Here is a 14351-nt window from a genome sequence, read left to right as displayed (position 1 = left end):
CTGCTTGCATACATGGGTCAAGGCAGGTAAGATGCTTACCAAGGCAGTTTACAGAATCAGAGCTCCTTAAAAGTCCCCTTTTGATGAAATGTTTTAACTCCCCTCTTCTCTTAGCTATACTCAACAGCCATCATGTAGCCACTGCTGCCAATAGCCAAACAGCCACCCTCTTTTGGGCAGCCTCCAAACTGCTCGCATTACTGTAGAAGGTAGTAGTGAGCATGTGATTAATTTAAGCTGTTATGATTCATAACAAAGCAAATGAACAATTTCTTCATGAACACAGCTGAGTAATTCAGTGATGCTCAACACTGAGGCATGGACATGCAGGTAGCACTGTCACCACTAACGCTCTACTTGCTCTATTACATTGTCCTGCCTCCCCCTTTCCTGTGTTCTCCCTCCTCCCTCCATCACAGGGAAGTTCCCTTCAGACACACTTGCTAGGACATGCTCATTTTAAGTTTCTGGAGAAGAGACTAGATTTAAGAGAAGATAGCCAGCTCTGGGGTTTGCTTTTAGAGTTTGTAATCTTGATCCATTCAAACTAAACCAGCCTAGATTTGCCATTGCAGGGAAGGCTTCTCCTTACCTAGGAGCAGTCTCCTTGGGCTGGGTGTTAGAGTGGGTTACTTCTGGCTACCCAACACTTCACTTTATTTTCCCCACTCTAAACTGTCTTTCCCAGAGACAGAGGAACATTGTGGAGAAGCTGAAGAACCAGAGATTTGCAAGAGTATTCTAGTTTTTCCATCTTCCATATTAGAGATGGATAAGGAACTAGATCCCTCAGTGCAACAGATGCCTACTTTCTGGACCTTTCCTCCTCCCCCCAACCAAGACTCATTTAATCTGTTAATGTCAGCAGGTTAATTATTTTAACTGCTGTACCAGAAATGCGTACTTAGAGCTGGCTAGATAAACTCATTTAAAATAAAGCATGTTGGCAACTCCAGCTCTGCTTGGCCTCCACTCCCTTTCCTTAATTTGATGCTGCCCATTGGAATTGCAAGCTTTCAGGACATAAGCGGATGCAGAGCCGTTTGTTAGGCGCTTTGGACGTAGCTGGCTGGAGATAAGTGAGCTGCCACACAATGAGAGATCGATGCAATTGTGAGCAGGTTGTTGTTTGCCTGCTGCTTCTCACAGGGAACATCAATTTGTTTTCAGCCTGCTGGGTTTGAGATCTATGCCAAAAGCATTGAAGTGCTCAGCTGGGAAAGATCTGCCAGAAATAAGGAAACACCAGTATTTCCATTTAAACAACAGTGATGGTGGAAGGGGGAGGAGACAGAGCAGCCTAAAAGGTCCCAGGGTCATACAGATAGCAATGAAGGGCAGGAAATTAAACCTGGATCTGTCTTGTTCCAGACAAGGTCCCCAACCGCTCCAGGACCTCCCAGGAGCACAGACCTAGTAACCCCAAGGTGTTAACAGCCAACTGAAGTGTGAAAAGGTCTTTCACTTGAACCTTTCAACCATTAGTTAGCAGGACACACCAAGTTGATTAAGCCACTTCTTTCTAGGAAGGGAAGATGTTGATCCCTAATTGACCTTGATGCCTCCCCTGATATTGCAATGAACAAGCACATTACAAGGTCATTTGTTGGCCTTGTCTGCACCTGAGAACCAGTAAGTACACCCAAGCAATCTTTAACCTTACTGTTTCAAGTTCCAAAAGCTGTAAAAACACTTTGGCACAGTGACTTTACACAGCACTCCAGGCACTGCAGGAGAACTCATGGGCTGATATAACTCAGATGTAGTTCCATCTGTACTGCTGCAGCCACATCTGCAGCGTAACGGTCAAGAGCAGCCCAAGCTTTTGCAGACTTATAACAGTCCTTCACAAGGATGGTTGTAACTAGAAACAGCCTTTATTTTAAGCTAGGAATGGCCTTTACTTCCAAAACCAGGTAGCTAAACTGGTAAAGCTGAACCTGCGGAGCATTGCACACCTCATGGCTGTACCTCTAGCAAAAATTAAGAGTATGGGGACTACAGACACTTAACCTGCAGCGTTCTCCCATGTCAGGCTAGAGGCTATTCCCCAGAATAAGTTGAGGACACAGACAATTGTAATCCACCCTTCACACAGTTAGAATAAGCCATCTTGACAAGATGGTGGGAAAATCTCAGGCCTTTTCACATCCCATTATGCCTCCAAAATAATGTGTTGTCATTAACTCTAGGAGGAGACCAAGAAAATATCTCTGGAGAAATCCCTGAAGTAACACAGGGAACGAGAGCAGCACTCACCATTTTAGGAGGAGCCAAGACTAATATCACAAATCTCACTTCACAAGAGTTTTCACCCCAGTTCTGAGGTCTCTCGAGGCGGCTGATGCAAACATGACGTCGCTGAAGGGACTTTATAGTGCAACTGTGGAGAAAGATGGCATGGTTATACATGACACTACGAAACATGCTGTGCAAGTTTGAAACATGCTGTGCTGTCTTGGTGCGAGAGTTTATAAAACACATTTTGTTTCTAAACAAAAAGTGCTGCTAGTTATGAAAGGTTCATTTCTGAAGTCTTTAACAGTGACTTCAACCTACATTCAGCCCGATTCTGCTAGTTTTATAGATTTTATACACATTTTCTTAAAAGGAAGTCACTTTCAAAATTACAAGGCTTATTCTCCTCCCTCATCTGCTTTTTAGCTTTTTAAAACCGACAAATCAAAAGATAGCAATATACTTCGTATTTGTAGAAACTCACGCAAAATAGACCTCTTAAAAATAACACCTACATTAAGGGAAAGCAGTTTACACTTGATTTCATCTGATCTTCTAAAACGCTTTTGGAAACATTAAGGCAAGATGCCAAACCAACATATTTCCACTTCTTTCGCCTTGGGCAGATCTGTTTGAATGGATTTCCCAATTTGCTCTCAGCTGTTGTTTTCCCCTTTCTGGTACAGGTGTTACAGAAACCAAGCTGATCGCCATGCTCAGGATCTTCAGAGGCTGTAGCAGGCAGGATTACTGCTCAGGGCCAGCCCCACTGGCTCTTTGACCACTGCAACCTAGACTAGCAACAGGTTGTTTGAAATAAACACAGGGTATTTTTGGAGGCCATGAAAGACCAGGTCTGTCTCCACAATGGGATATTTAAACAGAGCTGTGATCTGGGTTATCATCACTTCTGCTGCTGGGAAACTCTGAAAAAGCAACAAACTGGCACGAAATAGTTGCAGTAGGTTATTATCAGCCTTGACTGCAGCTCTCTTGTTTCTAATAGTCTCCTAGAAAGCACAGGGAAACACACAGGTTTTGCATATCAACACAGAAAGTGGCATGATAGTCTGCTTTCCCAATTAAAAGTGCTTTTTTTTTTCTCCGGTTCAAAGTCATTTAGACTGCTTGCTGCCTTTTATTCATCCAACAGTCACCTATCATAGTCCTTAGATCATCTCTTCCATCATTCCAACTCATCTTTCTTTTTAAGATGTATTCTCAAACTCACATAACCTGAAGGTCACTTCCAGTAATGCCTCCTGAAGATCCTTGGCTAGGGACGTACTAGCTAGGAGCACATCACATTTCTCATGAAGTTCCCAGAAACTTGCATACCAAGTCACCCCACTAAATATTTTCTTAGTGAGTTTGCTTCCAGTCTGTTATCAGGAAGTTGAGCTACTTACACAAATTAGTCTGACAAAGGCACTTGTCTGAAAGCAACCAAACAGCTTCACTGTAATGAAATGAAACTGTAAAGCAGGTTATGAGCAAGAAAACAGCATTTCATATTTCCTACCTCCCCTCCACCATGGGGTCTTGACTTCTTTCTACTCAGGTCATTTGAATTTGCATTGGAAGAGAGAAAAAACCAAGGCAGGTCCTAAGGTTAGGAATAAGTCTTTTCTAAAGTAATTGAAATGGAGTGCAAGCTTTGCCTGAGGTCCATACCTCAGCCATCAAGCTCACTAAATTTGCTTTGAAAATGAAGGATTTCTGGTCATTCTGAACATAATTCTACTCTGGAGATGGCCAGAAACAGATATTGGATACCTGTTGCTCACAGTGCTGTACCAACACTTTCCAGACATCATTCCTTTCCTACTGTGTCTATCAGGCAGTTCCCGACAAAGCAAGGAGTGACTGAAGTACAGAACATGGCCTTATTACAGGACAAGGGATGATCACACCAGCACATGCCCCAGTGCTGAAGGTAAGGCAGGATACCAAGGCATGCATGGGAACATAACCTGTATCTACACACCATGTACAAAAACTCATCAGCAACCTCTCAGTAGCACTGCTCAGCAGCTTTCCTGATCCTACCAAGCCTGAGTAAATCTAAGAACTGAAACCTCAAAGAAACACACAGGATTTCAGCTCCTACCTGAGGCTGGAAAGCCAAGGTGCAGGAGCCCTGCTCCTGAGATAGCAAGTTACTTGAAGAAAAAATTATATAGGGCTATAATTAAGCAAGCTACACCTCTTCTTCAGGTTAAGTGCTGCAGCTAGCTTTCTTTCTAGTTTGATATTTTCTTACCTCGTAGGACTGAGAAAGCATGCACTGAAAAGGAACTTAGGGTGCTTAGGCAGTACTAAAGATTTAACAACACTGAACATGTTCACAAGGCACTGACAAACCTGTTGTCATCATTACACATCTTTATCTGGAACAGTTGTATGCACAGATCTGGAGTTTGAGGCTTTCACACCTATGAGACAGTTTCTATCAACTCTTCTGTAAAGAAGTCGACTGACACCAATGCACTGACACATTCAGCTAAATCCCAATACCACTTACACCAGTAAAACTGGGGGTAGACCACTAAACTTATGGTCAACTTTTTACACAGATATTATTGCCAGATGTTATTTAAACAGGTGCCACAGAGGTGGTCTGATGCACCCGAGCATCGCTACATGGAGTGGAGGAGCAGTGCCTGTCCATTGAGTGCAGCCTCATCCACACCAAGCTTGGTTTTACTGCTGTATCCAGTTATTTGGACAAAAACCTGCTCTCAGTACTTTCAATGTAAGGCCCTGTCCCTTCTGCCCATGTGTCAATCAGCAACTCAATCTCAGCTGTTACCTAAGTGACCTAAGTCCAGCTAGTTCCTGGTCTAGCACTTACTGCTCCATTTTGTTTTAATTCCAGAAGCTAGATACAAATATAAAAAGAACTCATACTGAAGCCCTTCCTAGATTTGTGCAAATATTTGTAAAGTAAACAACAACAACGGTTTGGTTCACATGGAGAAATCAAAAGCTATGCAGATCTGTAGGTAAAACTGCACAGTTCTGGCCAAAATAGAGGCACTTTGAAAACAAAACAACTCCAAGCAGCACTTAAACTCCCACTGAAAAATATCTGAAGGGCAAATAGCTAAAACCCCTCCAGAAACCTGAGGGCTAGCAAGACATTTTCAGCTGACTAAACTCAGTCTGGTTTGGCCAGAGGCTCCAAGTTCCCTTTTGGTCTGTGTTGAGCTAAATTTGATTCTTCTCTGGTTTGGACAGCAAGCTGAAAAATCTATTTTCACCCAGTATTACACACATATGGAAATACTGGGTTATGATTTAACGAGACACCAGGTTGCATTCTCAGCAATTTCATCATTATTCTCCAATAATTGACCTCATAAAAAAGGCTGTTTGAATTATAACACACATTCCTGCTTTGCTGTCCTCCTCCTTCCAGGCTGCTTATCCTGCAAGCATCCAGCGTGGCGCGTGGCATTTGGATGGTGAGAACAGGCAACATCCCCCCAAAATCATCAATACCCCAAGTAACACGTGCTGCTCATCCACCCCATGCCCAAGATGTTATCAGATCAATAACATCTCATACAAATCCTAAAAATGGTCAAACTTCAGAGACCAAGAAAAACAGAAGCCACCTTGAAGTAGGGCAAGAAAGGAAGTCAATTCAGAAACAAATCATCCCCTGCAGTAAGAAAAAATGCCCAGTAGAGGTAATCAGCAAGCCAGCCTTTTCCTGTCCCAGTGCAGAACAACAATGACACTGCTTCTTCGCATCCACTGCAAATAAATCTTCTGTGAACCAGCTCCAGGCACAGGCTTTTCAGAAACCAGAATTTACAAGCGAGGAATGAAGCTGTGACCAGCAGGCCAGCTCACCAGCAGTTTGGCACAGGGTTGTTTCAGCAGTCCAGAGAAAAATTGCTCCAGGATGAGTATCGTCTTGGAGCTGTAAATGCATTTGGAGCTCTAGGAAGACAAATCCTCTCTAGGGGAGTTAGGGAGAAAGTATTTCCTATGGGCCAGTGCATAAGGAGACAGCCCTGCACATTGTGGGCACTGGAGTGACTCATCCTTCTTGCCAACAGTTCTCCTTTGGGACTCAAACTCGCAGTGAATAATTTGGATTTGAGAACTCCCTTCCGTAACACAGCATCTGCAAGAGCTTGGACTGACATCACCTGGGACAGTCCATCGAAGGAGCCTTTATGTACTTGAAGATATTTGAACCCAAATAACACTTGACAGATGACTGCTGCAAATTGTAGAGAATGGGCTTGTTTTGCAAGCTTCGAGTCTTGGAATCATTCCTTTAATGTTTTTTTGTTGTTTTGTTTTAAAGAGTTGAACCGTTCAATTCCCCACAGCATCCCATTTAGACATTTGAAAGAAGGGCACTGTTCTGCAGGGTACACAGTAACTAAGATTTCTTTGAAATCTAAATTCTTTGAAGTCTTTTCAACACCTAGACCAGCAGTAAGTGGCTCTTCTGTAGACCTACATGCCTCTGGGACTGGGCAATTTTTAAATGTGCATTAGGCTTTACTTTTGCTCAGAGATGCATAGGTAACAAGGTTTCATACAACCATTGGTTTTACAGTAGAAAAAAGTTAAAAAAGAGCAGCATTTAAGAATATTGATATCAAGCCAGACTGTTGCTTCAAGTCACCTCACACCACTAACTTTTGGAAGGCTATGGGTATTTTTGAGCTACCCTCCTCCATGTGAATTTTTGCAATGACAATACTATGAAAATAAGCAGTTTTATAGCAGCATGGATCACACAAGCCTTTGAACCACCCTCTTCACCTGCAGATAGGTTTTTCCTCTGCTTTACCTGTTAGAACAGCTTTAGCAAATCGGTTGAATGCACTGAAAGTAAACCCTTCACCAATTCCTGTGCCTTACCAATCCAACCAAAGGAAACAGCTCCTCAATTACTGAACACAGACTACAAAGCAGCTTGCTTCTGTGTTCTTCTAGGGGCTCAACGCTGGAAAACAAATCATACCCATCTCCTGGCAAAGAGAATATAGCCTGGAGGTGGTACTGCCTGAGGAGTTCCACTCAGCGCAGGCAACATTTGTTCAATAATCCAAACAGCTGGTGTTTCTCCTAGAGGACATCAAGTAAAGAAATATACCAGCAGTCAACTGACAGTAACTTTAACACCCTTAGAATTAGGGATTCTTCACCACATCCCAGGAAAAAAATAAGTCTGGCATTTGCATCTCCATTTGTCACACTGTGAAAGAAGCAATTGGGTTTGACAGGACTTAGATGTGATGAAAACCACTCCTCCACATGCTCTCCACTGGACAAGGGGGGTTATCCTTGGGCTTTTTGAGCCACAGAGCTGGGCGTAACCGAAACCAATAGCTCTTATATGGGCTTCTTCCCCAGCTTTCTGAATCCAGATATGTGAAGTACTCAGTTTACCCCCTCCAGACTCTGGATCACGGTGGATCTGGCTGGTTCCTTGGGGAACTCAGCAATGCTGCAATCATTACATGCTAGAGGGGGTATCACAGTGTGTCTATGAACTCCTAAAATCTGAGCTTCCTCATGCTAAATGACCAATTAAACCTGCAGATGACAGTTCAGCACTCCCGGCACTCCCTACTCTCAAACAGGTCTTGGCTATCCCTTGTCCCAAGTTCTCTAACAAATCAGCTTCACACTGAAGAGACAGGTGGTGTCCATAACATTTTGTCTTGCTCTTCTGGTAAATGCTATGAACAGAAGAAAAAAGCTGTGTCCGTGGTTTCTAAGCTTTGTGATTACAACCTTGACTGATGAAGCTAAAAGCTGCATCTCTGAAGATCTGCTTTCTCATTAGGAAAACCTATCTTCACACCTCTGCAGCTGAAGGGTAGCAAGTGCCCACTACTCACTTGGTAGCAGGACATCAGCACCCAGCTAAGCAGCATTTTAATGAAGCAACCTCAAGGCTTTCTTATGCTTATGTACCCTTGTAATGGCTTCAGAAAAATCATTTTTTGTCAGGAATTGGCAAAACCTAACCCTGAAGTCTGAGTCAGAAACCAGCTTTGCTGGACTTCAGCAGAACATTCAAATCTTGAGATCTTTGATTTCCCCAGGCAGCTTATTCTGTTCTGTGGATGTAGCCCAGATGCATATGGTATCTCTGGCCTTGCTAGTGGTTCAACAGACCTGAAACTGTGAGAGTGCAAGTTACAGCAGGAGCAGAATAGCTACTTAACCTCAGAAACGTGCAGTGTAAAACCTAAAACAGTCCCTCTTCCCAGCACAGAAGAGAGAAGGAAACAAGTTTGTGTCCTTTAGAAACACTCCTCCTCATTTAAGCTCTGTAAAACTCAGTGAAGATCCTACACACAGGTATGTTTTTCTTTCTAAGCTAATTTAGGCTTTAATATTTCTCCTTAAAAATCAATGCAGAAGCAGTCCTACCAAAGCCATCCCTGAGCTGCTATTCCTCATTAATATAATCTTAGGATACTCAAGCCCATCTCATTTTCTAGGAATAACAAGTTAGTTAAGGCACACAGAAAACAGCAGCGCTGATTTAAGATTTAACAAAGAGTATAGATATTAAGCACAAGGAGAAAGAACAGTAAAAAGATATCTTAAAGGTTCTTCCCACTCATACAGGAAAAAATCATCAACAAATTCCTTCTACTTCAGAGTTTTGGAAGTTGTTTTGCAATCTGACTTCAAGAAAAACGTAAGGTCTAAAAATATGGTTCTCAATCTGTTGCACAATAGCTGCAGCAGAAATACAGTGCAATAATTATATAATTATAGTTAATAACTCATCACTGCTTTCCCACCACTTTCTTCTCCCTCTTCAGAGTAACAAAAGGGAGAAACAAGGAAAGTTTTGCACAAGACACCTTTAGGCTGTAAGCTTATTCCTCAAATCATGTCTTGTCATGGAAGCTAGCATTACTCACATGGACGCATTCAAAGTTTTGGCTCACTTTCTGTAGGAAGGCTGAACCTACCCTTTCCAGCTTCATGTATATAACCACAGCATTTGTATCATGACCTCTAGAAGTGCTTTGTTATTAAGTCAATACTCTAAACTCTCTAAAGCCCTCTATAGAGCCATGTCACATACCACCATGGAAGTGCAGAGGGTGGAAGCTTCCTAGAGGAGCACACACATTCCCTTACTGCCCTTATCATGCCTGTAGCATGCAAAGGGGAAAAAAAACTCAGAAGCCCTCCTGGTTGATTGGCACAGAAAGACCATTTTGGTGTAGGAACTCATTTTCTCATTCGTACAAGCTGTCCTGTACATCCCAGGCAAAAAAGTAGAGGCTGACAGTAGCACTTCAATATTATTGCATGTCAGGTTTCTGTATTATTAAAGGAGTGAACTAGATAGTTACCTTTTTACATAGAAAGCGCATCTTTTTCTTTTGTAAGAGATTAGAAATAAGTTTAAATCAATATTTCTAAGGCATAATAATCTTTTTTTTTTTCCAGCCATAAGCAGAGGATAGGAAAATCATAGCTGGGAAGAGGAAAGCTACTCTGACAGTTGTTCTAGCAAACCAGTTGTGAATTTTGCTACAATATGTGCATTTACTCAGAGCCTTTAGGCACCCATCCAACATAGGTTAATTCCCAGAGAAATTACTGAGGTATTTCTTGATGACTTGACATAGATTACATCTGCATACGGTGACAGAAAGTCAAATTGCATTGTTTTGGTTGGCTCAGTGACTCAGGTTTTGGCTTTCTTCTGCAGAGGGACAGTTTGGCTCACCCAGCATGCTTGACTCTGGGACAGTGATTTCAAAACCCAGCAATCCAGTTTTAGTCAAGTGGAAGCTGGGGTGAAGCCACCATGCCTCATAAATCCCAGGTGATGGAGTCTTTACCGATCCAACATTTAACAGAGTTGACAGGGTCTGAATTAATTGCCAGACAACAATCACTGTCTGAATAGCATGAATTTCTGACTTCAATTTCAGTTGCAAAGTTTAGACGTTTTCAAAGGGTCTAAGAAGTCTTTCAGGATAAGGTTTCAGGCTTTGCCAAGGTAGTCCATGATCAAGTTCACTTGTCCTATTCAGGAGTTCCTGATTAACATTTTCAGTAATTAGCATTTCTTGGCTCAGATTTTTTCAGCATTCTTAGTTTAACCCCAGATTTAGACAGTATCCAGCAACTTAATGCCTTGTAGAGACTGTGACCATCTGCGGAGAGGAGCAGCACAATGCTCAGAGAACCCACAGGCCAGGACAGATGGCCAAAGACATCACCAACCCAAATTTACAAGGGCATGGTCTGAAATGCTGTTCCTTCCTACAGCAAAAAGGGCTGCAAGTTTCAAGCCATTTGTGTATTCTTATAATTAATAACCCAGGTACTTACATGATACAGAGCCAGGACTGCTGATACTGCACCCCCGTGACTGTTGCTGTGACCCCTTGAATTGTATCTGATAAGAGGTGAACTAGGAGAAGAAAAATAGAAACATTACAGGTTTGTCTACATTTGTTTCGCCACTGCAAATTACATTTCCTTTCCAACTGAAGCTAAAGGCTAATACCAAGCATACTTATTTAACCGCATACTGGATTGATGCAGGGGTTGGGGATGACAATAGGAGAAAGTGGAAGCATTTGACCTGATGCTTTTGAATTCTGTCCCTAAACTCTCCAGTCGGAGAAGGCAGCTGTTTTCTCCCCCTAACAGCAGCCTACTGCAATATTAAGTCATTATATTAGCATTATTCAACACACACAGGACTAGAAGAGACTTCATCTTCCAACTCCCCTGCCCTCTCTCCCCTCTTTGTAATTACACTGTTCTCTCCGATCATTTTATGGCACTGCTTAATTTTTCTTTATTGGCAGAAAGCCTAAATTAAAGAGATTATAAATGCAAAGCTCTAAGACAGGCAGCAAGAAGTAACCAAAGCATGAACATGCTTACTACATGCTCAGGACTTGACATATCTGTTAAACAAATTCACTCAGGCTGTGACAGTTACATTTGAGATGCGATGTACATGTTTGTATATTCATTCCTGTTGGCTCTGAAACGTCATGGGTGCCTACAGAGAAACAACGCTTAGTTAAGCTTCTTCACATCTTGGGCTAAAAGGCAGTGTTTTAGACTATGCTATGACATTCAGTGGTAGCTCATAGTGACACATAAGCTAAAGTTGGCTGGGGCTACCCCAGTTTTGAATTTCTGGAGTAAAACAAGGAGCTTATCACCCCTTCCAGTAGGCTGGGAGCAACACGAATGCTCAGCCCTCCCCAGCCAATTATTCATTCAAAGCAGTCAAACTCTCCCAGCCTGTGTGAATTCAGATGGAGAATCACAAGGCAAAGGAGCCACTTCTGAAGGGACACCAGCAAGCATCTCTTTGAAAAAACAGATCTAACTCTTTATGGACAATCACACCTGATGGGGCCAGACAAGATACTCCGGTGTTGGAGACTCCTCCCCCCAAAAAACACCAGTACATCTCATCTTAATGAAATAGGCACAAAACTCCACCAAAACAAAACCTTGGAGACATGAGTCCCTTCAGTCTAGGTCACAAAAAATAAAACCCTAGTGTCACATGCAACATGCAAACCTGGGGATCATGCAGTAGTGAGTAATCAACACACCCCCCAATAGAAAGGATAACGTAACAGTAATTGCAAACAAGGAATTAATTACCATTCCCTTCTCGTGGGGTCCCTGAATCTGTGAATAAAGTGCTCATGATTTTTTCAAAGTTGCAGCTTGGCTCTGTGTTCTCAGGATCTTCGGCAAAATGTTTCAGCATCTCTCTAAGAACATCATCCAAGGAGGTGGCTGTTTCATCGAGGATGATGCTGGCTCTGGCCAAAAACCCATCCAGGTCTCTGTGGGCTCTGACTTCCTCCTCAAAATTCTTTAACTTCAGGTACTGTGTTAAGAAGAGGTCAGAGTGTTAGACAGGTGTACGTAACACCTAACAAAGGACTGGGAACTGTGTAGTCCACAAGACAGTTTCATGTTACTGCCACAAAACCAGCGATTCTGGAATCACTCTTTCCAAATCCCACTGTAGAAGAGAAGTTGTTTTATGTTATGTTATTAACACATTGAAGGCCTGCAAAATCAACACTTCCGCAAATTTAGTAATCATGGGTGAATGCCTAGGCACAGTTTTACACCCTGATGTTGAAAGCAGAAAAAAAATCAATTTCACTGCTGAGGATAAAGCACAGAATTAAGTCTAAAAGCATAAACGCCTAAGGAGCATTTAGAAGCCTCTTTTGGTCTAAACAATTCAAGATGTTTGTAACAACACAGGCAAAGTTACTAGGAAGAAATGAACTCTCAGCTCAGAAGCATGAAGAATTGTCAGCGTGCATCTCAGTGCATCTAAACCAGCTCTTCTCCAAGACCCATCTCTGTCCTCCTAGTTCAGGAGCTCGAAGGGAAGCTGGAATCCCATCCAGCTCATCACCTTTTTATATTTAAACTCCTATTATTCCTACTCCCAAGGAAGTTTTCTTCCTCTCTGATTAACATTTAGCTTTGAATCAATGTGTGACAGGAGGAAAAACAGATGGCAGACAAAGGCTGGTACTGCCTCAACTCTCTGCTGTCGCACACTCACGGAGTCTTCCTTGAAATGGAAGGAACAGCCACGCTGTATTGCAGAACCTCAAACCTTTCCTGCGTTTGTCAGCTATGACATTTGTTAATTGAATTATCAAACTACAGATGCGTCGTTCCCATTTCACAGTTCTTAGAAATCCGTGCACGCAGTTAACACTCAGGGTAGTGAGTCAAAAGCGGCTGACAGTCCTGTCCTTCAACAGCTTGAGACCAAGCAAGGAAGTGGGAACCCAGGAATCTCACTCTGTTACACAGATCTCCCATCCCACAGGAGGCCAGCCAAGCTCAAATTCACGAGGTCAGGACAAGATTTTAGAGATACATTTAAGCCTTCAGCTCCTATTAAGCTCAGTGAGAAGCACGCTCTGGATTGCTTTTACAGATCTGCCACCAAGTTGCCTCCACAAGCAGGACCTTGGCACATTTCCCCACGTTATGGGGCCACCCCACTGCCTGAGTCACAGATCCGCTCCTCTCACACGTACCCTTTCTACCTTTTCCATTTATAGCCTAGACACAGGGAAAAACACTAACATCTCGCTAATTACTGTAATTATCACAGCAACTATCAAGTTGTCAGTACACATCCATTGCAATTAACACTGTTTTACTTTGCATCAATCACTCCTTACAGAGCCTTGGAGGATTGGGACTGAGGATTCTCTGAAGGATTTCACCGCCAGCCCCAAGGCTTTAATGTTGTCCGCTTTTAGGAGAGGGTGACACAGCCATATTAACACCCCACCTAAAAGAGGTGTCTAACTGCAAGTGGCCAATCAGCCTTACATTATCCCTGTATGAGAGCAGGTTAAAATACCCATCACCACCTGGTAATGTTCATGGGATCACCTGGTGACCAGCAGCTGTTTCTCAGAGGTCTTCTTTCAGCTCATCTGGCATGCAGAGTCCGACCTAGGGCTTAGGTTCAAACAGCAAAGGGACTAAACCTAGAGAGGACTTAAGGTGGATTGCAAAGGAGGTAGCAAAAGAAAAATTTGGGAAGGTCAAGAGCAACTGGAGTGCTACAGCATCAAGGAGCTTTCAAGAAAGCAAAAGGGGCTTCGCGTCATCATGCTCCTAACGCTTGAGAAGCCACCAGAAGGAGAACTCTGGAAGCAAGAAGTTGGCTGATGGAGAGCAGGAATGAATCAGAGGCATTCAGAGGGCTGTTATCTGCCCACATCATCTCAATCAACACTGATTCCCCAGCGATCTGCACGAGACAGCACCATTTGCTTGCTGTGGCAGGACAGCTCTGTCAGCTACTTAATACAAGTCCTAAGGGTTCAGCTCCAGCTCCTGGCAACACCTTTTGTAAATCAGACTCTTTATTCTCCTTCTCCTGGTCCTTTACAGGAAATAAGGACAGTTATTGCCCCTATTATCACTCCCATAACATTGGGTATGATACGTGCGTAAAACACAAGGCAACGTGCCATGATGAGAGGAAATAAATACATCACTGCCTAGCTGAGACAAACCAGGAACAAATTAGCTGGATTGCTGGTACAGCAACACCTCAGAGA

The 14351-nt window shown here is 42.9% G+C and overlaps 1 protein-coding gene across 1 annotated transcript in view; it reads right to left on the bottom strand.

Moving 5' to 3' along the window:
• SLC4A11 (solute carrier family 4 member 11) overlaps positions 1–14351 on the bottom strand; it is an 88324-nt gene that overhangs the window by 37365 nt on the left and 36608 nt on the right. Inside the window, exons 5-8 of the mRNA XM_068679540.1 lie at positions 11893–12124; positions 11210–11272; positions 10588–10669; positions 2260–2383 (exon numbers count right to left, since the gene is read on the bottom strand). Coding sequence (XP_068535641.1) covers positions 2260–2383; positions 10588–10669; positions 11210–11272; positions 11893–12124 — 501 coding nt within the window. The remainder of the gene's footprint in view (positions 1–2259; positions 2384–10587; positions 10670–11209; positions 11273–11892; positions 12125–14351) is intronic.

This window comes from Anas acuta, chromosome 4 (genome assembly GCF_963932015.1).
Source record: "Anas acuta chromosome 4, bAnaAcu1.1, whole genome shotgun sequence".
NCBI lineage: Eukaryota > Metazoa > Chordata > Aves > Anseriformes > Anatidae > Anas > Anas acuta.
This window is presented reverse-complemented; position numbering and strand designations above follow the sequence as displayed.